Genomic DNA, 12,807 nt, shown 5'->3' with positions numbered 1-12,807 from the left:
GTGAAGTGGACAGAAGAGAAAAATAAGGATGTTTATTAAGGACATTTCTGGCCCACAGCTGGGGCTCATATTCAGCTCTATGAGCAACTGTCCGGCCTCATCCCCATTCAATGTGAATGACACTAGGGAGGCCAGGCCACAGGTAGATCCCACTGTCTGATAAAGGGGCCACAGCCAAGGCCCTCTCATGGGTAGGCGTAGACAGATAAACTGCTGGGGTGAAGAGGGAAATCACTGAATTAATACATTCTTCTACCCCTCCCTGGACCCTCTCTTCCTCACCTCCCAGGTCCATAGGTCAAAAGTACCTAGTACCATGATCCAGGGTACCAAGGCCCCAAAACTATGGGAAAGGGATAGATGCCCTTTTCAGCCATTCCAGTCCTGGGGGGGCCACTGAGGTAGAGGGGTAACGGGCCAGGCCACGCTGATCCCCCTTGTGGGCCCTGCTCTAAGTAAGGCTTGCCCCTCAGTGAAGCAGCAGGCTTTTTGCTGGTATGGGAAGGCGGGGGCATCAGCCCACACTGGAATGCTGCAATTCTTCCCGAAGCCACAAGGGGGCTGGCTGTCCAAGCCGGCTCAGCAGCTTTGATAGTTCCAAATTATGGTTCCGGAAAAAGTTGGTAAGGAAAAGGCGAGACTGAGGGGAGAAAAGTGAGAGGAGAGACAAACAGTGAAGAGCGCGGCAGGGCCAGGCCCTGGAGGTGCAGCGGTAACCTCGTCCCCGGTTTCACTGACCTCCAGGTCCATGTCTGGGTATCTCCGGCCTTTGCTTTTCCCCAGACAGCGAGTCTTACCACCTTCAAGTCCCTGGCACCAGAATCCTTTATCTTCATCAAACCTGCTCAAAGGAACAGACCATTAGGTGTCGCGGAGAAGACAAATTCAAGCCCCACAAATGCACCCTACCCCTCCCAGCCCATAAGGAGATGTGTCTCTTCCAAATGACCCCCCTGCCCCACAAAACCTTCTTTCCCTTAGACCATGCTCTCCCACCTGAGGGTCCTCGTGTAGTTCAGAAAGGGGGTGATACCCAAGAACTTCTGGATGATCTCCATTGAGGCTGCTGGGTTGATACGAAGCTCCTGCCCATCCACAATCAGCAACTGAAGGGACAGGGGTGTGGTTCCCTCTAGATCCCTAAGACTGGGCTGAAGGGAGGGGACCCTAACGAAGGCTCTGCTCTGGGGAGATCGTACCTGTCCAGAGGGATAGTAAGTCAACCAGCGCTGCAGATGGGTAGAATAGTAGCCAGGAACAAGACACCGGCTCTGCAGGGAGCGGAGTACCAGGGGGGCCTGAGAGGAGGCTGAGATCACTTGGTAGAATGTGTAGTTCAAAGCAACGGGGTCTCCATGTGCTCGCTGGTGCTGCAGAGCCAAGGATAAGAAGGGCTAGGGCTGGTGATGGGACAGCATTATTCCGGCCATATTCCTGTCTGGTGATAATAGCATGGCCACCCCTCCCTGAGGGACTAGTTTAGTTTCCCTACCCTCCCTCCTTTCTCTATCTCTAGCAGTTACTACCTTCTCCACCTTTCCCTTAAGGCCTAGTGGTCCCCAGCTTCAGCAAACCTGGTACCAGGAGTAGGCCCTGTCAGCAGGGTTGGTGAGCACAGTGATGATCTTGGCTCTTGGTAAAAGGGCAGCCCCCCGCCGTGGTACAACCTCTGAGTCAAAGTAGGTGGCACTTTTTTCGAAGAGGAAGTCAGTGCTGGCATTGGAAGGAACAGGGAAGAAGTCCATGTACCTACCGAGTAGCATAGAAAAAAGAAATGTTTCAGTGGTAAGACCAGATGTCTGTGTACTGGCAGAAGCTGGAGTGGGTTATGTTTGGAGAAGGCATTGCTGCTTGAGAAACACTCAGGGGCCCAGTCTCACCAGTCAATACCCTTGTGGTAATTAGGGCCATTGAAGAACTGAATCTCCTCGAAGGTGCTGGGGCTGGGAAAGCTGCTTGTCACAGCTGGGTGCAGGCTCAGGAAGAAGTGAATAGCGGTGGTGCCTGTATGGAAGACAAGGACCAGCCTGTTCCAGGAAAGCAGCGGCCTGACCAGCAGGAGTTGGAAGGAAGTAAGAAAATACTCACTTGTGGGTAATAAAACTCCCTCTGCCAAAGTAAAATGAGAGAAGGAAACTCTGACAGAGGCCCAAGAATGGGTTAAAAACAGTGGTTTTTGCTCTCCACTGTATCAGAATCGCATGTAGCTCCCTCCCCTTCCCTAGCGCTCAGGACTGACTAGGGCTTCACACGTGGAGCATACTCTTCCACTGAGCTGTAGTCCCAGACCTTTTACTTTCCTTATTTTGAAATTAGGTCTTACTAATTGCCTAGGCTTCCTTGAAGACATTCTGTAGCTGGCAGGCACTGAAGCTGCCTCTGCCTCCCAAACAGCTGGAATTACATGCCTGGACAACCTCGCCTGGCTATTATAGATTTCTGAGACAGGGTCTTATGTAGCCCAGGCTGGCCTCAAACTGGCCTCAATAGCCAAGAATGGCCTTGAATTTCTGATCCTGCCTGTTGTGCCACACTGGCTGTATGCTGGGGCTGAACCCTAGGACTTTGTGTATGCTCAGCAAACATTCCAGCCCTATTTTTTTCTTTTACACTCTACAGACAGAGCCAGGTATGGTGGCTTACACATGTAATCTCAGCACTTGGAAAATTGAAGCAAAGAGATCAGGGGACTCAAGATTGGCCTGGGTGACATGAGACCCTGTCTCAAAAAACTGAACAAACAAACAAACAAACAAACAGAAATTCCACCTATGGGAGCTAGCGGTCAGCTGAGCAGTACAGTGGTAGCATGTGCAAGGCCCTGGGTTCAACTCTCAAAACACTAAAGGAAAACAAAACTCACTCTACTACCCCTGCAAAGAGTGCACACATGGATGGCTCTTTATTAGTAGTACTAGTATTCTGAGTTTTTGAAACAGGGTCTTCTTTCTGTATCCCAGGCTAGTCTGGAACTCAGTATGTAGCCCAAACTGGCTTTAAGTTCAAGGTAATCCCCCGTCTTTGCCTCCCAAGTGCTAGGATTACAGGTGAGCCACTGTGCCCCGTTTTCTATAAATAATTGTGCTATATAGCTAGGATTAAGGGGGAAATACTCCTGTCTCAGGGCTGTGGTGGTAACTCTGTGGATTAAGATACTTGCCACTGAGTATGACAACCTGAGCCCCAGGATCACATGGTGCAAGGAGAGAACTGACTCCCTCGTTCTGTACATGTATGTGTAGACACACACACTAAATAAATGCAATTTAAAAAATATTATGGCACTGCCTTTAATCCCAGCACTCGGAAGGCAGAGGCAGGTGGATTTGAGGCCAGCCTGGGTTACAGAGTGAGTCTACACAGTGAGACCCTGTCTCAAAAAAACAAAACAAAATATGGTGAAGCCGGGTGGTAGTGGCACAAGCCTTTAATCTCAGCACTTGGGAAGCAGAGCCAGGTGTATCTCTGTGAGTTTGAGGCCAGCCTGGACTATGGAGTGGGTTCCAGGAAAGGCACAAAGCTGCACAGAGAAACCCTGTCTCAAAAAACCAAAAAAACCAAACCAAACCAAAACAAAACAAAAAAACCAAAACATGGTGGAAATAACTGATTCCTTAAGTTTTCCTGCACATGTGTACACACATGTACACAAGCACACTAAATAAATTCAATTTAAAAAAAAAATGAATCCTTTCCGCAAGCGACTTGGTTAATTAGAAGTAGGTAGAGAAGGCAGCAGAGGAGAGACTGACTGGACAATTTACCTGTCTTCTGTGGTCCCACAATGAGGAACTTGGGGAGACGATCACAGGTTTTCTCCTTGGACCAGATATCTTTGTGCCTCTTGTCATCACAGGGATTCTGAAGGTTAGGCCACGAGTCTGATGAGGACTGATCTCGTAACCCTTGACCCCCATCAGATCTCTGTCAGCCTGAGCTCCAGCCTTACCTGCCAAAGGGGGTTTCGCTCCTGAGGAAAAAGTTCAAAGTACTTTCGTGCAAGAGGGACAGGAGGGAGGGTCTGCAGGCGCAGGCGTGTCCAGCACTGGAGGAAGCGCACCAGGCTTTCAAAGGTGTACAGGCCCAGGCGGTCGTTTCCGTAGTTTGACAGATGGGTCATAAAGACGCTGATCTACAAGAGGATGCCTGCCGTGAGACTTAGCCACGCCATCTCAGAACCAGCTCTGGTGAGCAAAGACACTGGCATGAGAACACTTTGGCTCTCTAGTCTTCTGAGTCCCTTTGGGTACCTCACCGGATTAAGCAGCACTGTCAGAAAGAGCTCTCCGCCTCGGATGCTCCGATCCAGTTCACGAGAACCTCCAGGATACTCATTATAGAAGATCGTGTGAGTGAAGAGGCCACATGTTTGCCGGGGGAGCACCTGAGAGGAAAAGAAAATATAGGGATAGATGAGATCTGAATGGTAAGATGGAGAGCACATAAGGACCAAAGTCAGGAGGCACTGGGACTCCCTGAGTTTATAGAGGCCTAGTTTGAAGTTATAGTAACAAAATTTACTATCTGCATTATCATGATTTTTATCCCCTATTTTGTGGATGCCTTGGGCTCGCAGTTGACAAGTCACAAGTCAATGCCAGTTAAAGGTTGTCTAAATTTCAAAGTTTGATTGAAATTTGTAGTGGGAATCCCTCACCATGATGCCATTGTGAATGAAACCACGGCGGTAGCGGGCAGGGCGGAGATGGGGATACTCCTCAGTGCTGGTCACCTGGATGCCCCATACAGATTTCCAGGCCTCATAGAGCTGCGTGTGGATGGGGTACACGCCCGAGTGGTGGGGGGCCACAGCATATCCCAGATCAGTAGGAATCCCATGCTCCTGGGAATGGCATAGACTCTCAGTAGAGGGTAAAGAGGGTGGGGGTGCTTCCACAGAGAGGAAACTGGAAAGGGTAGGAAAGGGTATGCATTAGGGGGTGGGGCTCACCCGGAAGAGCTCTGTCTGGGAGGAAGTCTGGGAAAGATTCAGAAGTCTCACCAGAGCGAATTGTCTGTTGAGTCTCATCTGGTCAGCCAGCACAGAGCGGTTGTGGAACAGGTGCGGCTGCATGTGGCTCCACATGTGGGGGAACCACCAGAACTCCTGGCGGTGCTTCAGCAGCATGTCGTCCCCCGCGTCCTCCTCTTCGGTCCCTGTCAGCACACGCTGACTGTCCTTTGTTTCGTAATAACTGTCCCCTGCCCAGGGCCCCCTGACAATGCATTCTCCAGCCACCCATGCCAACCCAAGGCTGTCACTAGCTCACCCCTTACTATGTCCCTAAACTCGGTCCCTTTCTCCAACTTGTGTGCCCAGCGTCAATACTAAGAGACAGATCAAGCTGAAGTTGCTCAGAACAGGAAGTGAGCTCACCAGTATGGTAGAACTTGCCCGAGAAGCCCAGGTTGAAGGTGAAGTTGGGAACTAAGGTCCTGAGTTTGTTCTGGGTGGTCAACAGAGCCTGGAAAGAATTGTAGAGAAAGGTGAAATCGGGAGACAACAGACTGAGTGAGAAATAGATGTTAAGTAGCTTTCTTTCCAACTCTAAAAGGCAGAAAATCTATCTATGACCAGCTCAGAATCAAAGCAGAGAATCTGACAGCCAGAGCTTGCAAATTTTGTAGCAAAATGAAACATACGAGGAAAAGAAAAACTGACCTCAACATCAGCCACCTTCATGCGAGTACCTTCTTTGCCCACAAAGATGTCATCGATGTCCACTAAGATGTAGCGGTCAAGGTCCAGGCAGAGGCGCTTCCCAGTGAGGTATGCCACAGCATCCACAAAAACAAGTTTATGAAGCCAGAAAGAAAGGCCGTGTCCAAACAGCACCCGCTGAATGCCATCATGAAGCCCTAAGTCCTGGACCACAGTGGGGAGCCGGGCCCGCCGAAGCAGCGGTCCTGGAGCAGGGAGCTCAGCTGGCCGGTGGCTGGCCAGGAGCACCGGCTCGTAGGTGCTGTGATTGGACTGGAAGATGGTCCAGTCGTCACCAGGCAGTGGTCCCGGCTCCAAGCGGCTGGGGCGGGTGAGATGTAGTAGTGGGGCTGAAGGATTCACTTGGTAGTCCCGGAGCCCCAGATTTGAGTATAGAAAAAGGGGGAAGCCCTTAAGCTGGGCACTCAATAGGCTATGCTCATGGGCTCGGAAGAAGCCAATGATGCCCACACCATACTCCACACAGTACCGGTCCAGCAGCTCTCGACTCCAGGAATCCAAGTTGACATACTTCAGAAGGTTCTCATAGATGAACAAGACATAGCGGCCATGGGTCTGATCAGTCAGTGTGGGCATGTCCCCTCGGCCAGGTGCTAGTTCAGTGCTATAACGAAAACGACTGGACTCCAAAATGGCCACAATCTCCTGGCCCAGTTGTGAATATGCACTTTCCACAAACACGAGGACCACAGGATCCGTTCGGGTGGTTTCTGGAGGCCTAGGGGGTCGAGGTGGGACTGGTGGCCGTGCAGGGCCAGGGCCAGCTGCTCCGCTGCTGCAGTCTCCCAAGGGCAGAGGCAAGGGTTCCTTGGCCTTGGGGCTGGTGGACACATAGTAAGCCAGGAATCCCATGGAGACAAGACTGAAACCTATCAGCAGCAGTATGAGGCGGTGCAGTTCCAGCTGCCGAGCAGGGCGTACCACCTTCCACAACTGGAGCATGGCGAGGAGAAATGAGGGAGCGACGGGGACCACCTCAGGAGATGGGAGGGAGGAGCTCTGTGGGCTGGGATGGTCTTGGTAGGACAGAAAAAGAGAGAAATACAGGAAAGGGATTCTCTTAGGGTCAGTTCCCTGATGAGATGGACACAAACCCTTTCAATCTAGGATAGGGAGGCAGAGGAGCAACAGGTTGCAATGGACAGAACCCACTGGTCTCAGGTCACCATGGCCCCCCGGCCCATGCCTTAGGCTGAGACTTGAGCTTCCTCAGCTCTGGTGGAGGCTTTCACATCAGAAATCAGCGAAGTCCACAAGCATGGCGGCCCCACACTCTGTAAAACAGAAATCAGTGGGTTACTTCTTCCTTTGAAAGTCTACCTCTAAACTATTCTCCTTATCCATCTCTTACCCCTGGCTCACTAGATGATCTCTTCTATGCATGCGCATGCCTGGACACGTGTGTGTGTGTGTGTGTGTGTGTGTGTGTGTGTGTGTGTGGTGTGTGGTGTGTGTGCGTGTGTATACTGCTCTCATATGTTTGAGACAGTGTGTGTGTGCGTGTGCGTGTGTGCGCGTGTGTAGTGTGTGTGTGTGTGTGTGTGTGTGTGTGTGTGGTGTGTGTGTGTGTGTGTGTGTACTGCTCTCATATGTTTGAGACAGTCTCTCACTGACCCTGGAGCTCTCTGTTCCAGTTCAAATGCTTGCTAGCAAACTCCCGGACCGGCCTGCCCTCACTTCCCCATGTTGGGGATATGTACCGTCACATACCCGCTTTTCACGGGTCCTGGGGATCTAGACCCAGCAAGTGTTTCACCCTCTGAACCACCTCCCCGCCCAGATGCTTTGTGCTGTAGACAGACACAAGCTGAAGCCCATACCTTGGCTGCATAGCTCGTCCTCTTTCTTAGAATACCCAAATGAATGTCCAAATTCCCTTCTGCTCAAGCTGCAGCAGCAGCAGCAGCTCAAGTTATGAAGGAGCCTATCCACAGAGACCACACAGTCAAGAGGGTGAACAGAGGTCTACTCTGAAAAGAATTCCCATCCAGAGACGGAGCAGTTTGCCAATAAGCAGAAGCTCTGGTGGGCTCTCTATAAGGAATAGATAGCACGTCTCCGGAGTCTCATGATCCAGTGAAACATCAGATAGGAGAAAACGCATGAGTCTTAATCTTCTACATCAATCACACCCATTATCACACCCAACGGTACTAACGAACTAGCAGTCATGAGGACACTGTGGTGGAGGACCTTGAGAAACGGCGAGAGTTAATAATACTATTCGTTTCTGAGTCCAGAACTGGGGAGACTTTCCTTGATACCACCTGTAAAAAATTAGTCCTCCCATACATACCCTTCCCTTCACCCATGCCAGAATCAGGAGGAAAGATAAAAGGTCACCAGTACCTAAGAAAAGCCAGAAAGCGGACTCCAGACTCTCTCCCTATCCATTTCTAGCCCTCCTTCCTGAATTAACCAAGGTGTTGTTACCACGTCCTCACTCCAGAAGCGCAAAGGCGCATCCCTGAGCTAGCCTGGAGGACAATGAGGGACGGTGTCCAGCTACAGACAGCGAGCCGAGGAGCATGATCAGAAAACAGTTTTAAGGAGCTCCAACTTGACAGCCTCTTTTTCTCATACAGACTGCCGCACGTTTTCAGTCCCTTTTTATCTTAGTCACTCACAGTGAGGCTAAGAGCGGGCCATCCTCTACCACCCATCCCAGTGCACACACCTCAGTGGTGACAGGTGGAGACAAGGTCCTTCAGAATCCAGACAGATGATTTAGGATGATTTATTTAGAGTTCAGCTTTGGCCTGGGTAAAACTAGTTGCCATAGAGAGCTGGGAGACGGAACAAAAACTGACTGGAGTCCTAGTCTAGGAGCAAAGCCCATGCGTACTGTGCATCTGAACTCAATGGACGGCAGGGGAGGAAGAGACGGCAGGAGGGGAGGTGTGGGTCATGGGAGGAGCTGAGTCCGTCCGTTCCCCCCCCCCGCCCCCCCCCAAACAGAGTTTCCCTGTACAACCCTAGCTGTCCTGGAACTCGCTCTGTAGTCCAGGCTGGCCTCAAACTCAGAGATCCTCCTGCCTCTGTGTGCCCCACTGTCTGGCAGGAACAGCTGAATTCTAACAGAGACGACTTGAGGAGAGGAGCAGTGTGAGCTCGCTGAGAGCATGCCGTGTGTGCTTCACACGGCCCACCCGTGGGAACAAGTTCCAGTCAACGCTTATGACTTGTCAGGCACTCTTCCCAGGGCTTTGCACAGGCCGACAGACCCAGAGTTAAAACGGTTCCACTTACTACAACGTGCAAACGATAACCGTCTAGTATAAAGCGTTCTTCAAATGGTCTTGTGGTGTGGTTTTCAGTGCGGCCTTGCGCAGGCTAGGCCAGTGCTCTGCCTGGAGTTCCAGCCCCAGGCCCTGGAACTTTGACCCTTTCCTAAGGTAGTGGACTTCCAAACAAAGCTCTTCTTGTAATGCTAGACAGTGTGTGTTCCTCCTCTGCCACACAACCACAATGTTAAGCAACTGACATCACACAGCAAAGGGCGCTGATAAGCCACTGTGGTTAGTAGGGTTAGGTGTACTCTACGCACTTTTAATTTAGGGTATTTTAAAGGTTTATCAGGACGTAAGTCAAGAAGCACTTGTACCAGTTCTAAGAGGTGGGAAAAATGATGCACATAACTAGTATTAGTTCCATTACACACACACACACACACACACACACACACACACACACACACACACACACAAAATTTCAGGCCCAGAGAAGTTTAGTAACTTACCCCCAATCACAAAGCCCCGTCCGTGGAGGAACTGGGATTCAAAGGTCAGGCCTGTCAAGTTCTTGTGTTTTAACAAACGGCATTTTAGCTTCATACCTAGAGGAAGCAGTACGATTTAGGGAGGGGGTCATGTGAGAACTGTTGGGGGGGGGGGGAGGCAGTGGAATGACTAACATTGGAGGAGGCACATGTGTGTGGCAGTGGAAAGTTTCCGAGGAAGGAGAAAACCAAGGGTCGCCATCCAAAGTGGACAGCAAATACGGGGTCAGGGAGGAGGGCTGGCGGTGTGGGCCCGCCACTGGGGAAACGGCAGAGCTGCAGCTGTGGGGGGAAGGCACACCGACTGGGGACCCGGCCGAGATGGCAGGGGGACCTCCTGCGGGAACCAGGCGCTCAGCAGAGAAACGCGGCGCCCACAGGTGGGGGAGCCGGAGGGGAAGGGGCAGGGGCGCGGCCGAGAGTTGACATCCAGGCAGGCACCGGCTGAAAGAGGCCGGTAGTGGCCCAGGCGGAGTGACCCGAAGGAGGCGACCGGGGGGAGGCCGGCGGCTGGGACGCCAGGCAGGGGCGCACAGGGCCGGATGAGGGGCCGCCCTGCACGACCCCGCGGGTGGCTACGGTGGCGACACCCCCGGGAAGTCTGATGGGGAAGACCGAGGGCGACCGTGGACCGGAGCTTGCTCTCAAGGATGGCTCACCCTGTGGAGGGGGCGGCGTCCCCGCTGTCCCCGGGCCCCGCCGCGTCCCGGGGCCGCCCGGCTCCCCAGCTCGCGGGGCCTCGGGCCGCGTCGCGGCGACTCCGCCATCTCCGAGCGAACGCTCCGCCGCAGCCGGGCCCAACTACCGCTTCCACCAGGGGAGGCGGCGCGCTGCGGCTCGCGGCGCCCGCCCGGGTCCGCGCGCTCTCCGAGCGTGGCCGCCGCGCGACCGGGGCCTGGGGGAAGCCGACGGCCCTCCGCAGCGCTCAGCGGAGCCGCAGCCTCCGGGACCTCCGCGACCTCCGGCCTCGCGCTCGGCCTCCCGAGCGGACCCCCTCCTCCTCGCCGGGTGGCACAGTCTGCGGAGCGTCGGGGCGGGCCCAGGGCCCAGGCCCGGCCACTCAGCCCCGCCGAGGGGGAGGGAGCCCGAGCGCCGAGGGTGGGGCCACCTCCCACCGGGGCGGGGCCACCAGGCCGCCACTTAAGAGCCCACTTCCTCCCAGCCAGCCCAGACTCGGCAGGCCAGGCGGAGTTGATACCAAGTTTTCTTCACGCCCCAAGGGAATGGGAAATGGGGTTTGTCTCCTCGTGAAGCCCTGGCACGCGAGCCCCTGGCCCCGAGCCTCCAACAGCAATAACACAATGGACTGTTTAAAGGTTATTTTATTAAATATCTTCAAGGTTTCATTGTAACAAAGCTATGAAGGGACTACCAACATTCAGAACAAACACTAATTTTTAAATTATTTCTAAAGTCATCATGCAAAAGTTCTGCATCAAATGCCTTCCATTTCCTCTTTAAAAGGTGGTTTGTTTTGTTGTTTTTTAAATAGTCTATTAATAGTCTATAGATGCTGACATTAGCCCCAGAAGTGGAGAAAGAACGCTAAGAAGTGGGGCTGGAGCAGCCATATGAAGCTATGGGTCTCAATGAGCTCTAAGACCATTTGTTGTCTTCAAGCCAGCCAAACCAAAACCTGTGGTGAAGGTATCTGTGGGCTGGCGCTGCAGGCTGCAGGGCAGGAAGGGACTAGGGTCCAGGGTCTGAGGCATGCAGAAGATGCTTGAGGAGCCTGGCTAAATTCAAGCACCAGCACCCATGAACTTGTTCTCTTCTCAGCTGGTTCCAAAGCCTGTAGTTCTGTCTTTTCCCAGCTCCTGTGCCTCCTGAAGGCCATTCAGGGAGCTGAAATCTACACCCACCCCACCCCCCCATTCAGATACTATGCAGTTGTTTGATGGGGGAACCAAGACCGAGCCAATTGCTCCTCCATTATCTTCTCCGTCATCTGCTTAGCGTACAGATCTTTTCTTCCTGGAATGGGACTCCTTGAGCACAGAAGGACAATGAATGTAGAAGCCTTGGCTCTGGACCCCTTTTTTGGGTACATGCAGGTGAGGGGGTGATGCCCATGCAGATTGTCCAGCATTAAGTCTATACTTCAGTTGGTCAGTAAAGAGGCCTCTTAAAGAGGACACTCCTCACCCAAGCAGTCAGTTCAATCTCAAACACAGGGACAGAGATGGACGTGCAGCATGGGAGAAGGGAGGCAGCCCAGAGGGCAGCCAGAATGCATAGAAACAACCACCGACTCAGCCCACTGCCTCACCCCTCCCATCCCACAGGGGCACTTGGCAAAGGGCCTAGGCCCAGATGAGGGTCAGCATGGGGACCACCATGAAAATGCAAGACAAAGATGGCCCAGATCAGCACAGAAACAGACTGCCAAAGTGGCAAAAGGAGCCCTGGCCAAGGTCTGGATCTCTTCTTGCTAAGTTAGGAAAACCAACAGGAAGGAAAGTAGCAACCCCTCCCCCTTCCCATCTGCAGAAACCGGGCGTCCGTGTCAGGGCCCACGTGCGCTGTGCATCCTGAAGAGATGGGTGAGTGAGTGCATGTCAGACTAACACGAGGCTTCTCATCGGCTTCACAGCGGACACACTTGTGCAGCACCAATTCTCTCTGTCTACATTAACTGGAACAGCACAGCCAAGTCCAGGCCTTCAGTCCTAGGCCTCTGCTTCTCAGCTGCCTCCACAGCAGGCAGGCTGGGAGCGCTGCATTCTCTCCCAAGTAGGTCTGAGAGCCACGACATTTTCTTCATCTCATTCTAGGTGTCAATGCATGTTCTGAAGAAGTCACTTCCAGACCTGGAGTAATCAGGCCACCTCTGGGGCTGTAACCACACCATGGCTCCCAAAGCTCCGTCAAGAGTCCTTGCCTGGTCCCCCTGAGTCCACGGGGGCCTGAGGCCAAGCTCACCTCTTCAAAGCTGGTGGGTGAGCCCACTGTTCATGCCTGGATGAGCGTCACACAAACTCCTGCCTTCTTGCAAGCCCAAGGGCTCAGTTGTTTTAAAACGCATCACGGTATGAATTCCATTTTTTTTTAAACAATCTTTTTTTCTTAAATGTAAAAAACACCTCGGTACAGCAGAGACAGACAGGGAGGGCGGGCGGGAGGGCTGCATGCAGGGGCGTGCATTGGCTGCTGCCGCTTTGTAATTTAATTGTTTTAAACCTCAAACGAACAGGACTGCCGCTGTCACTCAGGCCCTCCAGAGTCACTGGCTGCGAAGGTTCATCCTCCAGCTGGAATCTCCTAATGCCCCTGTTAGAACACGAGGTGGTAACAGAACAGAGGAGGA

The 12,807-nt window shown here is 52.8% G+C and overlaps 2 protein-coding genes across 19 annotated transcripts in view; both read right to left on the bottom strand.

The window, feature by feature from the left end:
- Window positions 1-16: 16 nt before the first annotated feature.
- Window positions 17-10,551, bottom strand: Ndst2 (N-deacetylase and N-sulfotransferase 2). 3 transcript variants are annotated; one of them, XM_028879735.2, is made up of 15 exons: window positions 10,160-10,551; window positions 9,462-9,557; window positions 5,663-6,996; window positions 5,378-5,465; window positions 5,003-5,157; window positions 4,658-4,843; window positions 4,256-4,384; window positions 3,950-4,132; window positions 3,765-3,861; window positions 1,881-2,004; window positions 1,575-1,749; window positions 1,200-1,370; window positions 997-1,106; window positions 739-841; window positions 17-640 (listed from the first exon to the last, which is right to left on the bottom strand). In XM_028879735.2, exons 3-15 carry the CDS (start codon window positions 6,662-6,664, stop codon window positions 515-517), a joined length of 2,649 nt encoding a protein of 882 aa, XP_028735568.1. In that variant the 5' UTR covers window positions 6,665-6,996; window positions 9,462-9,557; window positions 10,160-10,551; the 3' UTR covers window positions 17-514. The 3 variants fall into 3 exon arrangements, with proteins under 3 accessions (XP_028735568.1, XP_037064513.1, XP_037064514.1); XM_037208618.1 differs by having other exon boundaries at window positions 561-841; window positions 10,160-10,311; XM_037208619.1 differs by lacking the exons at window positions 17-640; window positions 997-1,106 and having other exon boundaries at window positions 751-841; window positions 10,160-10,315.
- A 253-nt stretch (window positions 10,552-10,804) lies between these two features.
- Window positions 10,805-12,807, bottom strand: part of Camk2g (calcium/calmodulin dependent protein kinase II gamma) — a 59,885-nt gene continuing 57,882 nt past the window's right edge. For all 16 annotated transcript variants that reach the window (XM_028879738.2, XM_028879742.2, XM_028879740.2 and 13 more), the window contains one exon: window positions 10,805-12,770. The gene's annotated coding sequence lies outside the window, so the exon portion shown is untranslated. The remainder of the gene's footprint in view (window positions 12,771-12,807) is intronic.

The sequence above is a fragment of the Peromyscus leucopus genome, chromosome 9 (genome assembly GCF_004664715.2).
Source record: "Peromyscus leucopus breed LL Stock chromosome 9, UCI_PerLeu_2.1, whole genome shotgun sequence".
NCBI classification, from domain to species: Eukaryota; Metazoa; Chordata; class Mammalia; order Rodentia; family Cricetidae; genus Peromyscus; species Peromyscus leucopus.
The sequence above is the reverse complement of the archived record's forward strand: the minus strand, read 5'-3'. Positions and strand labels throughout refer to the sequence as shown.